General features: G+C 40.2%; 1 protein-coding gene across 9 annotated transcripts in view; it reads right to left on the reverse strand.

Annotated features, from left to right (window-relative positions):
* Positions 1-19,090, reverse strand: part of ppip5k1a (diphosphoinositol pentakisphosphate kinase 1a) — a 46,623-nt gene extending 27,533 nt beyond the window's left edge. For all 9 annotated transcript variants that reach the window (XR_013502247.1, XM_078254764.1, XM_078254745.1 and 6 more), the window contains exons 1-17: positions 18,993-19,090; positions 12,679-13,199; positions 11,919-12,114; positions 10,921-11,011; positions 10,731-10,816; positions 9,390-9,544; positions 8,638-8,739; positions 7,948-8,109; positions 7,387-7,508; positions 7,166-7,267; positions 4,857-4,943; positions 4,691-4,766; positions 4,459-4,568; positions 3,586-3,671; positions 3,339-3,464; positions 2,103-2,224; positions 1,017-1,199 (exon numbers count right to left, since the gene is read on the reverse strand). Coding sequence is in view for 8 of the 9 variants with exons in the window: in XM_078254764.1 (XP_078110890.1) it covers positions 1,017-1,199; positions 2,103-2,224; positions 3,339-3,464; positions 3,586-3,671; positions 4,459-4,568; positions 4,691-4,766; positions 4,857-4,943; positions 7,166-7,267; positions 7,387-7,508; positions 7,948-8,109; positions 8,638-8,739; positions 9,390-9,544; positions 10,731-10,816; positions 10,921-11,011; positions 11,919-12,114; positions 12,679-12,822 (1,950 nt within the window). In the remaining variant the exon portion in view is untranslated. The remainder of the gene's footprint in view (positions 1-1,016; positions 1,200-2,102; positions 2,225-3,338; positions 3,465-3,585; positions 3,672-4,458; positions 4,569-4,690; positions 4,767-4,856; positions 4,944-7,165; positions 7,268-7,386; positions 7,509-7,947; positions 8,110-8,637; positions 8,740-9,389; positions 9,545-10,730; positions 10,817-10,920; positions 11,012-11,918; positions 12,115-12,678; positions 13,200-18,992) is intronic.
* Between the last annotated feature and the right edge of the window lie 336 nt (positions 19,091-19,426).

Genomic DNA, 19,426 nt, shown 5'->3' on the forward strand with positions numbered 1-19,426 from the left:
GAGGTCTGGGTTCAATTCCCACTGCGATACATCAACCAATGTGTCCCTGAGCAAGACACTTAACATATAGTTGCTCCAGAGGCGTGCAACCTCTGACATATATAGCAATTGTAAGTCGCTTTGGATAAAAGCTTCAGTTAAATGACATGTAATGTAATGTAATGTAATACTGACTGCTTTCACATGACAAAGACCTATAAAGCCCAAGGCTGCTAAACCTTTGTCATTTGATTTAACAGAGCAAAATGAAGAGATATAATTAATCTGCAAACAGTTAGCTCAAGAAATACAATCCTTTCTGCTTTCATTATAACAGGTTAGTAATCCTCTAAATGATCAAAAGAGATATGGTCACAGCCAATTAGGTACCCAGGTTTAAAACCAACACCCTGTCTCTTCACATCATCCCCTCAGTCTAACAATTACTGTGGGAAACTTTAAGTTAAGTTAAGTAGAGAAGTAAGAATACATTTCTATTTAAAGATTCCGTTTGGGAGGAGTAGCTGTAGTGGAAGATTTCGAACATGCACAAAAACATGTAAGCATTTAAGTTTAACCACAGATCAGTACTTGAGCAGAGATGAGTGCTTCAATGGCACATTGCATTTTTTTTTTTATATCATCTATCAGGCTCTGGTTCAACATTGGCTATCCAAAGAATTAGTAGCATTAACAGCTGTTCTGTGTCTTGCTGTGTCCCAGGTCAAATTTGAACCTCTTTTTAAAAGGCAAATCTTAATCCATGCCTCCCAGTAAACAACAGACGGATCTCTTAGCTGCAGTTAAACTGTAAATTATTGTACTTGAACAGTAGCGTGTCCAAAATGCTGCAGCCAGACTCTTGAAAAAACAGCCACATAAAAGGTAATGACACATGACCTCACATTGTGCTTCCTGTGTAAAAACCAGAGTCTAGCAATTTACAACAGTGTTTTCTCAAGGTTGTTTTCCTGCTCAGGCCCTCACGGAGCAGACAAACGTTTAGCTGAGAGTGTTCGACATAGTTAGCTAATCACCCTATCAAAGTCCTCGTCAGTGAAGTCCCGGTCCCTCTGCAGAATCTCGTGGAGTCGGGCCTTGACACGGTGCTGGCAGCTGCTCAGCGAGTCGCTGTCGTTGTCCAGCAGCCCGTTCATGTTGGCGCTCTTCACCATCTGCACCAGGATGGGTGTCAGCTCACCCTCCAGAGCCAGCAAACCCTGCTCACACACACACACACACAGAAGTGGCAATCTGGGATTTGTTTTTGGTAACATCTTTGACGCAAAGTGATAATTACATAATTTGTCAAAAGTGTGGCCGATACTTTGACGTCTCACAAATGACAACTAACATGAGCTGTTGTACTGGGACTAAGGAGACCAAACAGCATGACATTTTGTGACACGACTGATACTGTTGACATTGACAAGTTATTTCTACACTTTAGAAATATAATGTATCACACACATTTCACCAAATAATATGGTAACAGTTTAGTTTAACAGTTCAGATATTTTGGACATAACTCAGCAGTCCTTTCTAGCTTGGAGAATGTTGCTTTCCTTTTCAGAACACTTTCTTCTGGGAATCTGTCCCCTTTTCTGTTAATGTCATTTGAGATTCTGCGGGTGGCGCTGTTTTCTTTCTATTCAACTAGGTTGTTGATTCCAGCTTGTTTTAACTACACTTCATTTTCTATTAATTCTAGACTTAGACAGCTGTTGACATTTCTGTAAACATAAAGATTTACCACCTGTAATTTTCTTTTTCAGGAACGGCCTGATCAATATGAAGGTGTCTAGTACAACCAGTCTAATCTGCTGGCAACTGAGCAGCTCCACTAGAGCAGTTAGTGTTAAAGGCCTTGCTTAAGGGCACCTCAGTGGTGGTAATGAGGGAGGGTCAAGCTTTTCACTTTCCCTAGCCAGATTTATCCTGCCGGTCCGGGGACTGAACCGTAATTTTGTATATAAAATAGGTAACCCCTTATTTGGTGGTTATAAAAAAGTTCAAAGGTTTCAACTGGCCGTAGCCTGAATCCTTTTTGTGTGTATCCACGATGACACAGAGCAACAGTAAAGAACTGTACGGAGCTCTTAGAGTACTGGAACACTGCACACCTTTGCGAAAGCTGCGGCCGTCATCTGCACCCTGCCTTCATCAGATGCATATATCTTCAGGTCGTGTCTGTAGGTGCTGTGCAACCGCAGTAACCCACAGCCTGGAAATCCAGCATAGTCGCCTACAAAAAAAAACACAGTGCCAACAACAACTTTAGTGAATACACAGACCTTGCTGGTTAAAAAGTCACTGTAAACCTGGTGCACTTTTGTGCGCAACGACAGTTTGTGATAATGTCACCACCTTGCAATCTCTTCTTTCATAAACCTCTACCGTGTTTGAACAACTCCGTGACCCATCTGCAACTGGGTTAAAACACGCTGTGATTGTTTGCCTTGCTTTAATGGGGACTGTCCCTTTCCCTTTTCTTTGTTTACATCTCTGTCCTGATGTCTCGTGTTGGTAAAAGAGCCTAAATGACCTTTTTGTGTTGTTTTTTCCTTTTTAAGCCTCATATTACCTTGTTTGTCTTTTCTTTGCAGCGAGGGTTCAATTCTATACCTGTGGTATCTTATTTCACTTCTTTGATTTATAATATGTGCACACCACCTACTGTTAAACCAGACGTATGTAAATAAGTAATGAGAACGACGGGGGGAAAGAAGAGAGGGAGAGAACGAGGGATGAGCTGTATTTAGGCAGCACAGCATTTAAAATAAAAACTTATTTTAGGTTAGCAAATAACAGATATTGTTTTATGACATAAATAAGAACCAACAGCGTTTGTACATTCGATTGAAGCTTTAACATAGGTGTTGATATAGACTATATGTGATTGTAAACCATTAATACAATATTTATTTATGTGGATCCTTCACTGTGTTCTGTACCTAAAACACACATGGCACTTTTGACCCACTTTTCACGTCTCTTTTCATGTCCCTCTTCCCGCCTCTGTTGATCAGTGAATGCTCAGTGTTGTGGCCCAATAAGCTATTAAAAGTCTCTTAAATATGATGCCACGGCCTCCTACTGTACAAAAAAGTGTTGATTGTGGTTTGCATGTGTAGCTGTGTAGACCATTCTGAATATATATTTTTTCCTGCTGCTTTAACAGTTTTAACACCTCTTTAACCAACACTGAGCACAGATACTGTATATTCCATTACTGAAAGAATATGGATATGAACCTGGAGGAGCAGGTGGGCATGAGTTTTTTTTAGTTTTTTAAAATAACAGCTACAGTAATTAAATACAGTTTTCTTTCAGGATGAAAACACCATTGTGTCTCTCACCTTGACCCCCGGGGTACATACAGCGGAAGGCCCTTCCCAGCTCCTCGGCCTGAACTCTGCCAGCAGGAGTCAGCTCTCCTCCCCACTTCAGCACCAGCAGCAGAGATGGACCTTCTTTACGCGTGTCTGAAAACCAAATCCACAGGACCGCCGATAACACTCAGACTTCAGTATTCTGGCCAGCCTGAGCTTGGCAACATACTATTTTGAGGAGGAGGTGAAAAAAACGGCCTCAATATCTTCCTACCTTCTTCCTCACTTGAGGTTTTGGGCTGCCCATGGGGCAGGTAAGTTAGTTGCACTTTTCTGTTGATCCCCGAGAAGTGTCCGTACCTTCATTAGCAATACAATAAGACAAATCTGGAGTCAGTTAAAGCTGAAGCGGTTTATGGATAAACATGATTTTATGCCTTTTTCTAGCTCTGATAACAAGGGTCTGGCCATTATTAATGATAATGATGACTACTAACAATGTGGTGTCGACCAGTGTCGAAACAGGACCAGGATGTGCAGTTACATGCTGGTAATCCCTTATCAAAATACAATGATCTGTCACATTCAGATGTGAAGATACATATTTTAGACTTCAAGGGTGTTTTGAAGAATACATGACCAAAGTTGTGTTGAGTTCCTTTGACACATGTTGGGCATATAAAAGGTTTGAGATAGACAATTGCCTTCTGCTTAGAGGCTGTTTAAAAAGGACATGCACTGAAGCCTTAACAGCCACAGCAAATCAACTGCTCTTGGAGCTGCGTATGGCAGATGGTGACCTTTTAAAAACTCATTTGTCATGAGCACAGCAGGAAGCCAAAGACAAAAGGAAACTCTGTCCCAAATCACTTTGAGGAAATTCTACAGAAGGTGAGCTTCAGAAAGTGAGGCTATGCGTATAATACCAAATCAACTTAATCATTGTACAGCATACTTGACCAAACATTGGAGTTCTTGCACAATTTCAAAGTTCTCTAAACAACCATTATGGTTTAGAAATAGTCTAGTTCATTTTTGCAGTATATCATGGTTTAAAACAATTTGCTGAGATGACTTGGAATTGAATTAAATGAATATGAGATCAGGGATTAGTGGTGAATAAAGTGACCCAGTTCACTTCACTCACATTTCCAGAACAGTCTTCAGTTGCTCCAGTTTGGACTTCTTCTCTTCTATCTCGCAGTCATTGTGCTGTCCTAGTTCTGCTAACAACTGCCGTGTGATGTCCAGCACCTCCTGTTGAGGTTTAGAGTAACAAGCTTACACACAAAGTTAATCACACACAGGCTGGGAGATATACGAGTCAGGTATTACAAGGTAAAAGCCTCCACCATGCCTTTTTTCTGATTTATTGTTACCTGCAGTTGTTTTGGCTTCTTCAGCTTTAATTTCCCCGTTTTGTATCCTCCATATTTTTCAAATAGATCAAAGAACCTGGATGAAACAAAGACAAACTTCAAATTAATCAAAAGGTCTTTCAAATCGGTCTAAAAAAAGAGAAGAGATAAGCTAGAGATAACCTACATGGGGTTGCGAACCTCCATCTTCATCTTTTGTTTGGGCGTTCTGTCACCATGTCGGATGACAGCGATGACACAGCGTAGCTCCATCCTGAAGAGTGCAAGAGTAAGTTAACATCAACAGTAGGGCTGCAGCTATCGATTATTTTAGTAATCGAGTATTCTACCGATTATTCCATCGATTAATCAGATAAGAAATACTTTTGTTTTACTGAAGAGCAATAATAAACAATAATTTGGTTAAATTTTCGGGAAAAGCTACATTTTTATTGCCTACATTGCTTACAATATCATCTCTCAAAAAACTAAACATATGAAGTGCATTTAAGTGCCATATTACATTGTAAAACTTTTAAAGAAAACATTTTCTGAAATGACATCAACCTCACACTACGGCAAATATTAAACATACATAAACATGACCTTAAGTTGTGTAAGTTGTTGTGTAACTTGTACTTTCAGAACTACAAGTTTCATCCTGAGACTGATCTGTATATAGGCCTATATGTAAATATACGTATATGTAAATATTAATTATACTAATAATTTATATATTTGATTACAATGCTACACAGCTCTGTTACACTTATGCTAGTAGATCGTTGATCAGCTGTTTCTCCGTGAAGAGAGAGAGTGAGAGAAAATGGTGCCAACAATCAGCTGTTTCTCTGAAGGGATAGTCAACAAGTCGGCTCTTTAGATCAGATTGTGGTCGCTGCTACGTATTTTCTTGTCTTTGTTTTTGGTAGTTGTTGTGTTTGGTGTAGTTTCATCGTCCATACAACTCCGTGATTTACTTTTGTCGGGTCCGCTTCGTGGAATGGATGAGAAATGTTTTCTGTTGAGATGATGAAGCACTGACGTCGTGCTATTATTGTGGTAAGCTAGTTCAGTTTTTCAGTAGACACACTGTACAGAGTTCTCGTTTTAACTACGTTTGAACTGATTCCAAACTTTGGACACTTTCTGTGGTTTTCTCCAGCCTGTCTCTTCTCTTAGTCCCTCACTATTTACAAATTACTTACAAATAAGTTATGCAGTTCCTTCCTAAACTGTGCAAAATGTTGTGAGAAGACAACCTTAATCTTAATAAATTAGAAAAAGACAAATACGATGGGTGCAATTTGCAAGAACAATACGATAAAGCGAGATGTATGCTTCTGCATTAAATCTACGCCTTGGCTACGTACGTAGCTACTTGGACCCTACGCCGTAGCCTGACGTGCACCTTTTGAAAAATGTAACTACACGTCGCGGCGACGCATGTTGCTCGGCCATGGCTTGGTAGCGTTATATTTCCCCCCTTGACTCATTTCCTGGTTCTCCTTCTCCATAAACAACATGAAATTAAGGAGAGAGTTAACTTTTCCTGATATGATAATATGTACACATGATGAAGCACACCCCTGCTCTGCAAACGTATTGCTAAACTAGTTTGACTGCTGTTACCAGAGATGTAATTGGCAAAGGTCCAAAAAGCAGGTAAATATATGGCGTGTTCCCATCCACCCACGCCACGAACAAAATACCACCACGCCCTGATCACATACCATCATCATACCCTCATATATTATATTGCTCTTTGTTTGTTTAACTGGTGGAACTTGCAATAAGCAATCATTCTACCCATCTAGCACCTCACATAGGGCTTAATATTAAGCTTTTACATGTTTTTGGAGGGTAACCTGGGGGTCCTATGCAATTTCACATCATTTTGGATCATAATTATTACTATAAATAACACCCAAAAAGCTTAAAGACAAAACTTGCTATAGTTAAAATGTTTATTCTATTATTTACACATCACAGCCTTCTTCTGAACATTTAATTCTTCTGGCAACCTTTGCCCTGTAAAATCATATTCTTTAAATCAAAAGAGCAGATTTATGAAAACTGCTAAGGCTCAAGCCAAAAACCCTGCCAGACGTTTTTTTTTTTTTTTTTTTAAACCTTGAATCATTCGTCAATCGGAACAACTGCAGCTGAAATTAGGTGATTGTCAACAGTGTTTCAATACCCTGCAGTGGTCTCGGTTATGGGGATTTGCTAGGCTGTACTATCAAAACAATCCGATTGGCTGGAGAGTTTGATAGTTCGCGGACAGCGACATCTAATTGGATAGAAGCAAACAATGCTTTCGCAGTTTTTTTTTTTTTTTTACATCACAAAGGAAGGAAGTCATAGCTTCCACAGACTACAGAAAAATATTTTTTTACGGATCTACATGATTCAAGTGGGTTGTGTTTTTTTAAGTTGGAAATTCTGGAAATCCAAATGAATCCAGAAAAATCACAGCCCTGTATTATGACTCACATGGTCCCTGACGTAGTGGGAACAATGGGGATGTCCTCTGCTTCTGTAGGGATGGACCAAGGAATCTGAAACTGGGGAGCAAGCTCACGCATCACGATGTTCCTAAAGAGCCATTAAGACACACAAATAAAATCAGCAAATCTAAATAAGAAAATAACCAAAGGAAGCTCAGGAGAAAATGTTGCAGTGGACAAAGAATAACAAAAAAATAAATGAAGTACCCGAGGATCTTGGCACAGTCGTCATAGTACTTCATTGAGTTCTTCACAAAACTGAAACCATTGACATCACAAACATAGGAGTGTCCATTGGCTCTGAGAAGATCGAAGCCACACACAGTTTGCTGCAAAGAGAGGAGGACACATTTTCTTTCACTGAGGTTGAGATGCAACAGTATCAGCAATGCACCTCCACGAACAGGTGAGGTATCGTTTGGGTTTTTTCCGACACAGGTGCTAAAAGGATTTTTTTTTTAAGTTTTAAAATGATGCCGTGCCTAAATGGTGCCTGAACCGACAGTCGCGACATTAAAGACAACCTGTTTATTGCTAAATAATTTACTTAAAATGGTAATAACAATAACTTATTTCACCAGTCAGTTGCTGTTTTACAACAAAAAGAAGAACCACTAGATGGCAGAAGGGTACTTTACAACAGCAGATTGAGTTTCCCAAGGTGCACCAGAATGCACCATGAGTTTACGAGGTGCACTTGAATGCCATATTGGCAGCGGGTTTCAGTACTCAATCCTAAAAACGAATCAAGACAATGCCTTTGCTTACCTTGAATGCTAGGCAGACTTTACGGGCCACCAGTTTCTCCATGGCTGAGAGCATGACGGGGTAGCGGACCTCCTTGCCCTCGCTGTCTCTCTCCACCTTTCCGTCCAGAGCAGGGGACTTCCGAGCCTCAGCATGAGCATAGTCAGGCCCCACAGTGTACACCTGAGGTCACATTAAAAATCACCAGACATCCTCTTAATCTAAAAGTTTCTTCTATGGGTTTAACTGACAAAAAAAATGATTGTCCCATAACACAAAAATGACAATAATGAGAGCAGTGAAATGGGAGGGGAAGTGTTTCTTTCCAATTCTATATTACTATTTCAACTTTTTCTTTAAATGGCATCCTTTTAACGATGATACTTTACATAGAAACACACGACTCGCCCGGATAAAATAACAACCCTAAGATTTATTGTTAACTTTGGCATGGTGGACAACACTGTAATCATACCAAGATTCTAAGCTTGGTGATTGGATGTTTTATGTACATAGGCTTGTACCTTCAACTTTTTTTTTATCAAAGCACCAAATACTTAGTGAAAACAGTTGTTGATGTTTTGTACCGATGATGCAAAGGGCAGTTTCATGCCAATCCACATGCCAATGGGGAAAGTAAAAAGTGACTTTTGCTTCCAAAATCAGTGGTTTTCTTTGATTATAATAATCAATACTCGGTCTATACTCTACCTTGACATCTGTGCCATCTGTTGGCATGAACTCTTCATAGATGTAAGAGCCCGTCTTCCTCACGCTGCTCTCTGGCGAGTATACACTGCTCCGGCTCCCGATCTACACAAACCACAGTGAGTGAAAAATGTTGTCATTCTGAAAACACCGCTGTTTTTCACCAGTGCAACTGTGCACTCTGAATGGTCTCTATACCATCCATCCCAATCTAAATTAAAGGTTGCAGCTCCATGTCTGACAAAAGCCGGCCTGATTTATGATAACACTCTTTCTCTGCACAGCAATAGACTCATGTACAAGACAAGCTATTAGGTGGTGCAGGTTACTGCCTGGTGTGTTTAAGTCGTATCTGTTGCTGCTGATATGAATTAATAAAAAGATAAAAGGAAGGTGTACATGCAAAATGTCCAGACCAGCCCTGAGCCTCTAACACTTTTCTGAGTCTAAAAGCAAAGTCATATTACAGCCTAACGAGTCAATGGTGTGTCACTGTAAATCGCTTTCTGTGCAATTGTAGCAAATAGTGACTGTCCTGTTTTAGCTACAACATTACCAAGTATTAAAATAGTGGTTGTTGAAAGTGGTCATTATGGCAACAGTAATCTGGTGGCGTCGATGGGACAGTTAAGGATGTTGCAGGACATTTTTTTGTAGATGCCAGTTTCATCCCATCTTGCCACAGATCTTTCTTAACTGTAGTAGTGTTGGATTTATAGGCTGAAAAAACAAGCCACAATGGCCAAAGCAGGGACCTTTCTGAAGAGTCGCTGGCTGCCACCACCAGCTGAGGTGGGGTAGTAGATGTAGACGTTGTGGTCTTCAGCGCAGACAGGCTTCTCAACAAAAGGCTTCTGGAATATCTCTCCGTTCACCTCCACATGGTCCTCTCCTTCCACCAGGTTACACTCTGAGACACACAGAGAAAATGTTTCTGTGTGCCCTTTTCATTACCCCCTAAAATATACACAGATGACACCTGCCCCCCTGAATGTTTACTCTTGAGCCATGTGAAGCACTCTGAACCATATGCCGCTGAATGATTCATACAAAAACATGAATTACTGTCAAGGAAGGCAGAGACATAAAACATCTGATAGCTGTCTCTACATCACTGTGCAAAAACAGGATTAGAATGGCAGACCCATCATATCACAGCACTTAGGTATGGTACACTTGCAACTGCTTCACATTTGATACTATATTTATCCTCAAGCTGAAATAAAACCAATGCAGTCTTAGATTAATGGCCTCGGGATGCTGCATTGACAAGGGGCTGTTTTTCTGCAAGCATTTTCTGGAGGAACAAAAAGCTTTTAAGTGCTCATATTATGCTCATTTTCAGGTTCATAATTGTATTTAGAGGTTGTACCAGAATAGGTTTACATGGTTTAATTTTCAAAAAACACCATATTTCTGTTATCTGCACATTGCTGCAGCTCCTCTTTTCACCCTGTGTGTTGAGCTCTCTGTTTTAGCTACAGAGTGAGACATCTCACTTCTGTTCCATCTTTGTTGGGAGTCGCACATGTTCAGTAGCTAAGTAAGGACTACTAGCCAGTCAGAAGCAGAGTATGAGGGCGTGCCCTGACAGTACCTAGGTAAGAACTACTAGCCAGTCAGAAGCAGAGTATGAGGGTGTGCCCTGACAGTAGCTAGGTAAGGACTACTAGCCAGTCAGAAGCAGAGTATGAGGGCGTGCCATGCTAGCAGCTAGGCGAGCATTATAACGTGTGTTCCAAAGTGACCACGTTTGTCTCTGAAGTAAAGGCTGGACTACAATAGAGCTGTTTGGAGCAGTTTGTGAACAGTGTTTTCTGTTGGAGATGGTAAGTCCCTTTGGGGTGGACTTTGGGCTTTTTCACTTTGTAAACCTATAACATGCACAAAAAAAGATATATAACACAATAAAGGAAAGGGAAAAAGCCAAAAAGCATAATATGAGCACTTTAAGTATCAAATGAAAAATAGAGTGAATATTGTCAGATTTCTAATGTGTTTTCCCATGTAATGTTAACTGCGGTAAAGTTAAAAAAAAAAAGAGTTATATCAATAAAAAAACATATCGAATATCAGTAATGAGCCCGCAGACTGACCGTCTGGTTTATCTGGGTCGCGGTTCAGCACAGCATAGCGTGGTAGATCAATCCCTTCTTCCTGCAGGATGCGATACACCTCTCTCCTGTTAAAAAATAAATAGCATATAGTTATTGTTCTCTCAAGGAAGCTGTGCATGCATAATTTACCCAATACTGGAAATGTACACTTAGCTTTATGTCCGAGTACCTGTCCTGTATGTAGTACTGCATGTTCAGGTCATTGAGGAGCAGAGGGTTTCTCAGTTTGGCATAGCTCACTGCCTTATCCAGTGGGAATCCTGGTTTACATGCAGAGAAATTATTCACTAAATAAAGCTCATAGATAATATGAGGTTAACAACAAGGGAAAAAAAAAACTATCTCAGAGTTATGGCTACTGAGACGTTAAGAGAAAACACCAACACCTGAGGTACTGTAGACTCCCATTGAGAGACAGAATGACACTGTTGGATTAAACATAATGCTGACATTGTGTTAGCAGACAGGCACTCTGTTTAGTGTGTAAATGATTGGCCAGTGGATGAGAAGCCCAAATGAGCACACAAACAGTATACAGCATATGCAACATGTGCATGCGTGTGTGGATGTATTTCATTTTGTATGATGCTGTTTTTAAATCAGGAATCAGGAAATCTAGGAAATACGTTCAACATATTTCACATAAACAGAGTCCCCCCAGGATTCTCCAAGTTCAATTTAAGACTTCAAGACATTTTTAATACCACCTAGAATGAAATTTGATGCCAACTTCACTGCTATATAACGTCAAATCAGTGTGGATTTAAAGCCCGAGAAAAGAAGAATGTATCAAATAACGTTACCTATATTTAATGAAACCTTTTTATGAAGTGTTTGTACTCTGACAACATAAAATAAAAGTTGCATTCAGAGTTCTTAGGCTATGAAACTAAAAATACAAAACAAAGTCAATTTTAAACTTACACAAAATATTTATTCATGACGTTACGGTATTTATTTAATCCTATGAAAAGGACAAGAAAATTTAAGACCTATGTAAACGAAATTTAATATTTTTAAGACCTTATTTTTAGAATATTAAATTTAAGACTATTTTAAATACTTTTAAAAACCTGCGGGTACCCTGTATGTAACAAATGAAAACACACAAAAATCACTATGTGTGTATTGTCACTTTGTCTGTATGCCTGTATGTGTTTCTGTTACCCTTGGAGTGGAAGGAGATGAGGCAGTCACACAGAGGCCATCTGTCGACCGGCTCGTTGAGGATGGCATCCTCTGGGAAGATGACCACAGTGATGTACTCAAACTTGCACAGCCTCTCCAGGATCTGGGTCATTGGCTTCGACTTGGACTTCTTCATCATGCAGCAGATCCCCACCACGATCTCTCGCTCCGGGGGCTGAATAAGGGAGAGAGAGTGGGAGGCCAACATTTCAATGATCTGTCTGAGGAAGCAAGAGAGACAACGGCAGCTTTGTCTCATACATCTCCCATAAAAGCTCTTGCTAAAGAACCGACTGAAATAGACTTCTGGAGTGTCTCCTCTTCTGAGAAAGAAAAAAACATTGAGAATCGCCAATCAACCTGTGAGAACACAAATTTGAATTAATTTGCACCGACCATTGTCTTTAATGTTTGGGGGGGGGGGGGTTCCAAAAATGTTCCTTTTTTGGAACATTTTTATTCCAAAAAAGATAAAGAGATAAAGCTGTTTTCACACATACAGGCAATTTGCTTCTCGTTCCTCGCCTTAAAAGTTCAATTCACTTTAACTTTAGGCAGGCTACATTGCACATGTGGCGTATGCGTAGCGGACGTTGCAACACTACGCTTTCACTCATTGAAATAAAATGGATAGAAAGGCCATTGGACTGTTTCACTTTTATAAAGCTAGGGAAAACACTGCAAATGTTTGGATAGATTACAGATTATAGGAAAGAGGTAATGTAGTTTGACATCCCACCGAGTCTGTGTCTTCGTCGTCTTCATACAGCTCCATGTCTGTCCTCATGATATCTTCCAGGACCTCGCTGTCATCGTCCTCGCAGCCCACGAAGAATCTGGGAGCGCCACGCCGGCTCTCGCCCGGGCTGTTGGGCTCTGACATCACAGTCCCCCGCGGCAGCCCTCAGCGTCCCATCGCGCCATCGTACACCAACACACCGCCAGAGCGGGCCGCCGATGGGAGGGCGCGAGGCCTGGGGAGAGGGACGGGTCCACCCTGCCTGGGCCGGACAGCAGAGCTGCTGGATAAAGATGTGCGAGGCAGAGGAGCAGAATGAGACTGAAAGGTTACGTGGGAAACGATGGTGCAGGTCAGTCCTCTGCAATGACGCAGTAACTCAAGATTCTCATTCTTCATTCAGCAAATTCACATCTCCTATGACTGGCCTGGGTTCCTCAAGTCTTCAGCAACTTGGAGGCTGCAGCTCCAATTATCTGATGACAGTCCTGTCCTCCATTTTGTATGTAAGACTGAGAGTCCTACAAGAGAAACAAAACAAACATTATTCATGCAATTTTGCTTCCTTGTGTGAGTAATATTTTGCATTGCCTCTAATCAAAGTTACAATCTCACTGCGCTCCACAATAGCATTACTATAAAACATACCGTACACAACATTAAAAACGTTTAAAAAGAAAAATGTTTGGGCCTAACTAACGTTTAAATCCTTAAAGCCATACAGGCAGACTTAGCAGGCAACTCTTCTGTGAATAGAAACCCTTGAACACCATGAAATATGATGTTTTGCAAACAGTATTAATCATCTTTCATTGCTTCTATTTTGGATAATGTCAATCAGACTCAGGATGCAACTTGTAAGTCCAGTATGTTGAATTATTGTCAACTCTTTGACAAATGTCATGCTATGGTTTTCTTCCGATTTCATTTAAATCTTGCAGTTTCCTGAACATAACATAATGTGCTCATATTATGCTTTTTGGCTTTTTCCCTTTCCTTTATTGTGTTATATATCTTTTTTGTGCACGTTATAGGTTTACAAAGTGAAAAAGCCCAAAGTCCACCCCAAAGGGACTTACCATCTCCAACAGAAAACACTGTTCACAAACTGCTCCAAACAGCTCTATTGTAGTCCAGCCTTTACTTCAGAGACAAACCTGGTCACTTTGGAACACACATTATAATGCTCGCCTAGCTGCTAGCATGGCGCACCCTCATACTCTGCTTCTGACTGGCTAGTAGTCCTTATCTAGCTACTGTTAGGGCACGCCCTCATACTCTGCTTCTGACTGGCTAGTAGTCCTTACCTAGCTACTGAACATGTGCGACTCCCAATAAAGAAAGGAACAGAAGTGAGATGTCTCACTCTGTAGCTAAAACAGAGAGCTCAACACACAGGGTGAAAAGAGGAGCTGCAGCAATGTGCAGTACAACAAAAATATGGTGGTTTTTTGAAAATCAAACCATGTAAACCTATTCTGGTACAACCTCTAAATACAATTATGAACCTGAAAATGAGCATAATATGAGCACTTTAACTAAAAAAAGGAACACCATGTCTGACACTGCAAATCCAGACCAATTTACCATCACTTTAGGCAGAAATGGCCGTGCGCTTGAGCAATAATTACCTCCAGCACTTACTCTACTGTTACACATTTAACCCTGACACTGCAGTCTGGTGCAGCAAAACAGCAGGGTCCATCAGCTCCGATCTGCATTTCCATCACCACTAAACATTAGCCAGCCAAGAAGACAGGACAGGCAGCGGTAGACAAACCACACTCATTACTCTCTGGCACGCTATGAGACACCCATCTGAACAACAAACTGCTTCACCATCAGGCCCAGTGACTCCAGGGTCACGGCTGACTATTTGCAGTGGAAAATACTGTATACGCAGCATAGTAGGGGTCACAATAAGATAATAAACAAACACATTTGTCCAAAGCCTTGGGGACCACAAGCTGATGGAACACAAATAAGACGACAAGAGGACCAAGTTCCCTCCACACAATTTGCCCGTTTAGCTGAAGGTCCCTGTGACCTAAAGCATTGGTTCCCAACCTGGGGTCCGGGCACCCCTTAGGGGGGCGGCAAAGTTAACTTGAGAATATACGGAAATTGTGATGTGCACTTTTATGCTTTTTTGCACATTTTTATAGAGGATTAATCAAGAAAACAATCCACAGATGAATCGATGATAGAAACTATTTGAACATTGGACAAACAACAGTTCAAAGCACTCTTTGTGACTGAAGAAGTGGTTAAGCCTACTGCTGTCTTCCAGCAATTAAATCTTCCTGGGAAAGCGACAAGCATCATCAAAAGGGGAAAAGAAGATTGTAGAAGACACTAACTGTATTTGATGCATGTATTTGTGAGGATGTTATCTTTTCATTTAAACATAGATTAGCCATTACTAAAGTATCATGTCTTGATATTGGTTACATCTGTGCACAGCCATTTAAGGCAACAGGGGCATTACTTCATTATAAATGTTTAACGGTTGCCTGGTACCCACATACAGAAATTCATTCTTACTTCCATTTTGGCACGGAGTTGATTTCAAATAAACTCTTTCCATGTCTAAGTGGATTAGTGTTTCAGAGCTCGAGCATAACAGTTAATCTCTTCTATTACACCTGCTTACTCAGGCTACAAGCAGGGCCACAGCTCCCACTGAGCATGCTGAGGTCATGTCTTCTTTCATTTTTTATGGGACTCTGAGGGTTTAGGCGCAGGGTGCAGTTTACATTCTACAATTTCATGCTACACACGGCTGTCGTGGGGTGAAAACCCTGCATCCCCAATGATGTCCCCTTTTAAGGAGCTTGGAAAAGCTATCTTGTTTTAACCTTAATCAAATTGCATTTCCGACAAAATCCAGTTGATTTTGAAACGGTTTTTAAAAAAAAACTTAAAAGGTCCCATTGCATGAAAATTTCACTTTATGAGGGTTTTTAACATAATAAGAGTTCCCCCAGCCTGCTTATGGTCCCCCAGTGGCTAGAAATGGTGATAGGTGTAAACCGAGCCCTGGGTATCCTGCTCTGCCTTTGAGAAAATGAAAGCTCAGATGGGCCGATCTGGAATCTTCTCCTTATGAGGTCATAAGGGGAAAGGTTACCTCCCCTTTCTCTGCTTTGCCCGCCCAGAGAATTTGGCCGGCCCATGAGAAAGAGAGAGACATCATGGCTTTCAAACGAGCAAAGTGGCAGTTGGTCAAGGCCACACCCCCCCCTCTCCCCCCTCTCTCTCCTCCTCAATAGCTACAGACACAGAAATGGCACATCCTAAGGAAAGGTCATTGTGGGACTGGCTCTAGTGGCTATAATTCTGCACCAAGGCTGTATTTTGGGAAAGAAACTAAAGATACAGTATTAGGGGACCACTAAGGTCTATATAAAAGAGACTTCAGATACAGTATTAGGGGACCACTAAGGCCTATATAAAAGAGACTTCAGATACAGTATTAGGGGACCACTAAGGCCTATATAAAAGAGACTTCAGATACAGTATTAGGGGACCACTAAGGTCTATATAAAAGCATCCAAAAAGCAGCATGTCATGGGACCTTTAAAGAGTTCAACTGATCTGACAACATGAAAGCCAATTGGGTTCTCAATATCAATTAATCTGTCTGATATTTCCTAGATTCATTGTTTAGTCAGTAAAATGTCAGAAAACAACACAAAATGTCCACTCTTATTAACCAGAGCCGGTGATGCCTTTAAATGTCTTGTGTTGTCCAAGCAACAGTCAAAAACCCAATGATATTATTATATTTACAATTATATACAAACAGAAAACAAAAAAAAATTGCAAATCTTTAAATTTAAGAAGCTTGAACCAGAAGATGTCTGATGTTTTTTGCTAAAAAGAATTACTTTAACAATGAATTGATTATCAAAACAGGTGCCGGTTCCTTTTTTGTCGATGGTGGAGCTCTGAAGCAAAAACAAAATGAAGATGCAACTGGATAGTAAAGGATGGTGGTTTTTATAAAATCTGATACAATAGTAAAACTCCAGTTCACAAGTGGAAATGTACTAAAGTTCAACGATGACACAGAGCCATTTGCACAATTCAACCCATCCATATTCTTCTCTCGCCTTTGACCTCTTACGCCATGACTGACTGACTGACAGACAGACAGACAGACAGACAGACAGACAGACAGTTAGTTTATTGATCCCCAAGGGGAAATTCAAGGTCCCGGTAGCTTAAACACATCACACACAACATACACATACATCATAAACAGAATGATAAAATAACAAATCCACATGAATAATATGGACAATAAAAGAAAAGACACTAAGAAAATCCACATGAATGTACTAAGGGATGTATAAGCATGAGACGCTTGCAGTGACAGGGCAGGGACTGACCCTGGGATTCAGTCTGCATGGTGAGGTGCTCTATGAGAGGGGGTGTCATGGTGGTAGTGCAAATAAGTCCAATAGTGCAAGGATAAAGTCTAGAGACCAGCATTAAATATGGACAATATAAAAGAATAATGTAGACATAGTAATATAAAAACTATATAGCAGTGCAAGGATAAAGTACAAAAAAAAAAAAAGACAGCATTAAATATGGGCATTATAAGGGAATAAAGACAGTGGGATAGACACAAATTAACAGTCATCAGTCATCTCACACATAATAACCACTGCCTGACTTTCTGAATCTCTATTGCACCAACTTCTATTCATAAACTTGACCTTTTTCCTCACTTTCTGATTTTTTCCGTCTCACTAATCCCCACCTCTACCCCACCTTGAACCAGATGACTCAGGACTCCCTGCTGGGGCAGGCTCAGACGCCTCCTGCAGAGAGCTCTGTCAGGATCTGCTCCCGTCTTTAACCTAATGGACAGTGGAGCCCGAGTCTGCGCTAGAACTTGTATCAGTAAAATCATTTTCCATCTCATTCGTGGGTGCCACAGCCTTGTTAACTTTAACTTTACTAGGGAGACAAAGTTTCAAATATATTTTACCTGAGAGTTTGGCCAAATCTTTATTTCAAATAGCAATGTGATGAACCACAGTGATATATAACCTCCTTTCTTCTTTTTAAAAGGCTCTGTGTCTTCGCATTTGACTAATTTGAAGAAGAATAAATAAAGTTTTTCCTCGCAGTGTGCAGAAATCAGAGTCAACACTCTGTACATTTATAACTAATGCCTTGAAATTAACAAAATTAATTCGAAGTATAATTAAATTTAGGGTGGCAACTACGACATTTATTATAGATTATTCAGCGGATTATTTTCTTGATTAATCAATTGGTCTATGAAATGTTTAAAAAATTGTGAAAAACGTCCATCGCAATTTCTTTAAGCCAAGTTGACATCTTCAAATTGCTTGTTTTGCCCGACCAACAGTCCAACACCACAAACATATTCATTTTACAATCACATTAAATAAAGAGAAGTCGGAAATAATAAGGGAAGAGAAGCTGGAAGCTGTGAATGTTTGACATGTGCTTGAAAAAAAGTACAAAAAAACAACTAATTATCTAAATAATGATCTAACAATTTCTGCTCCAATTGAGTAATATCAAGCATTAATCTAAATTAGATCATATTTGGTGTCCATTCAAAATATTCTGCAGGAAAGATGTTCATTAGGAGGCTTGGACTAATAACCTCGAGGTTATTATTTAGTATTTCTATAATCATGGCTTTGGACCTGCAGAACAGTGAGCATTTCCTTACACGAATTCTGATTAATTAAAAGAAAATGTGCGTTTAAAAAACACACCTCAGTTACACAAAAACACAATTACCTGGAGAAAAACACTAATATCATAGCTGCACCTGATGTCCCAATAGAAGGGGGCTGACAGGTTTAACTGTGTGAATTTACAGCGACAAGTCCATCAACGCTATGTGCATACATATACTGTATACCGTTATTTTAGCATATGGATGCTAGAAAGGTAAGATATTTTGAAACGTTGACCAAAATAATAAAACAATGTAATTGTGTTATTAACGAATAACTAATGTCAACTGCCCAACACAGTTTACGATAGTTGAATTCAAGAATAACGTTTTTTGGAGAAGGAGTTGTCGTTAGCTCTCGTACATTTTAGCAGTGATAAACATGTAAGCTAATGTTAGCTAATGTTAGCATTCAGCTAGAACCCCGGCTGGTTCTGCAATGTAAACAAGTCTTCCAGTGCCATTTTGTCAGCATTTGAAGCAAATACCAAATGTCTGCGCAAATATGAATGTTAACGCTTAAGACTGGAAGAGTGCCGATTTTATTGCCGTTACCAGCGAGTAACATAAAAAATGAACTCACAGTGGGACTGGAAGGTTTGCATCGCTGCCATCAGCTCGCGTTTTTACTCTTAACATTTAGTTTGCATGTGAAACCAAGTATAGTTTTTTCATGTTTGACGCACGGGTGATCGACGTTAAAAATAACCAATGGGAGAGGAGAACGACTTCTAGAAGGCGTAACAAAAAACTAAATGAGCGAATAAGCAACGACCAAAGTCAGTCGGTGGGCGTAACAAGATCCCAAACACAAGAAGAGCTTTAGCGGCCTCTAGCGTTGAAACTGAGACTAGCCAGCAACCATCAGTGGGGACTCACTGGAAATACCCAAATGGTAGCCTACAGCCAAAACAATTATTAAATTAAATAAAAATGGAGGGAAAAAGTAACGTTACAATGACATTAATTTGACACCTACAGTTGCTTTGCAGATTAGGATTTTACATTCGCCACGAT

This window comes from Sander vitreus, chromosome 1 (assembly GCF_031162955.1).
Source record: "Sander vitreus isolate 19-12246 chromosome 1, sanVit1, whole genome shotgun sequence".
Classification (NCBI taxonomy): Eukaryota; Metazoa; Chordata; class Actinopteri; order Perciformes; family Percidae; genus Sander; species Sander vitreus.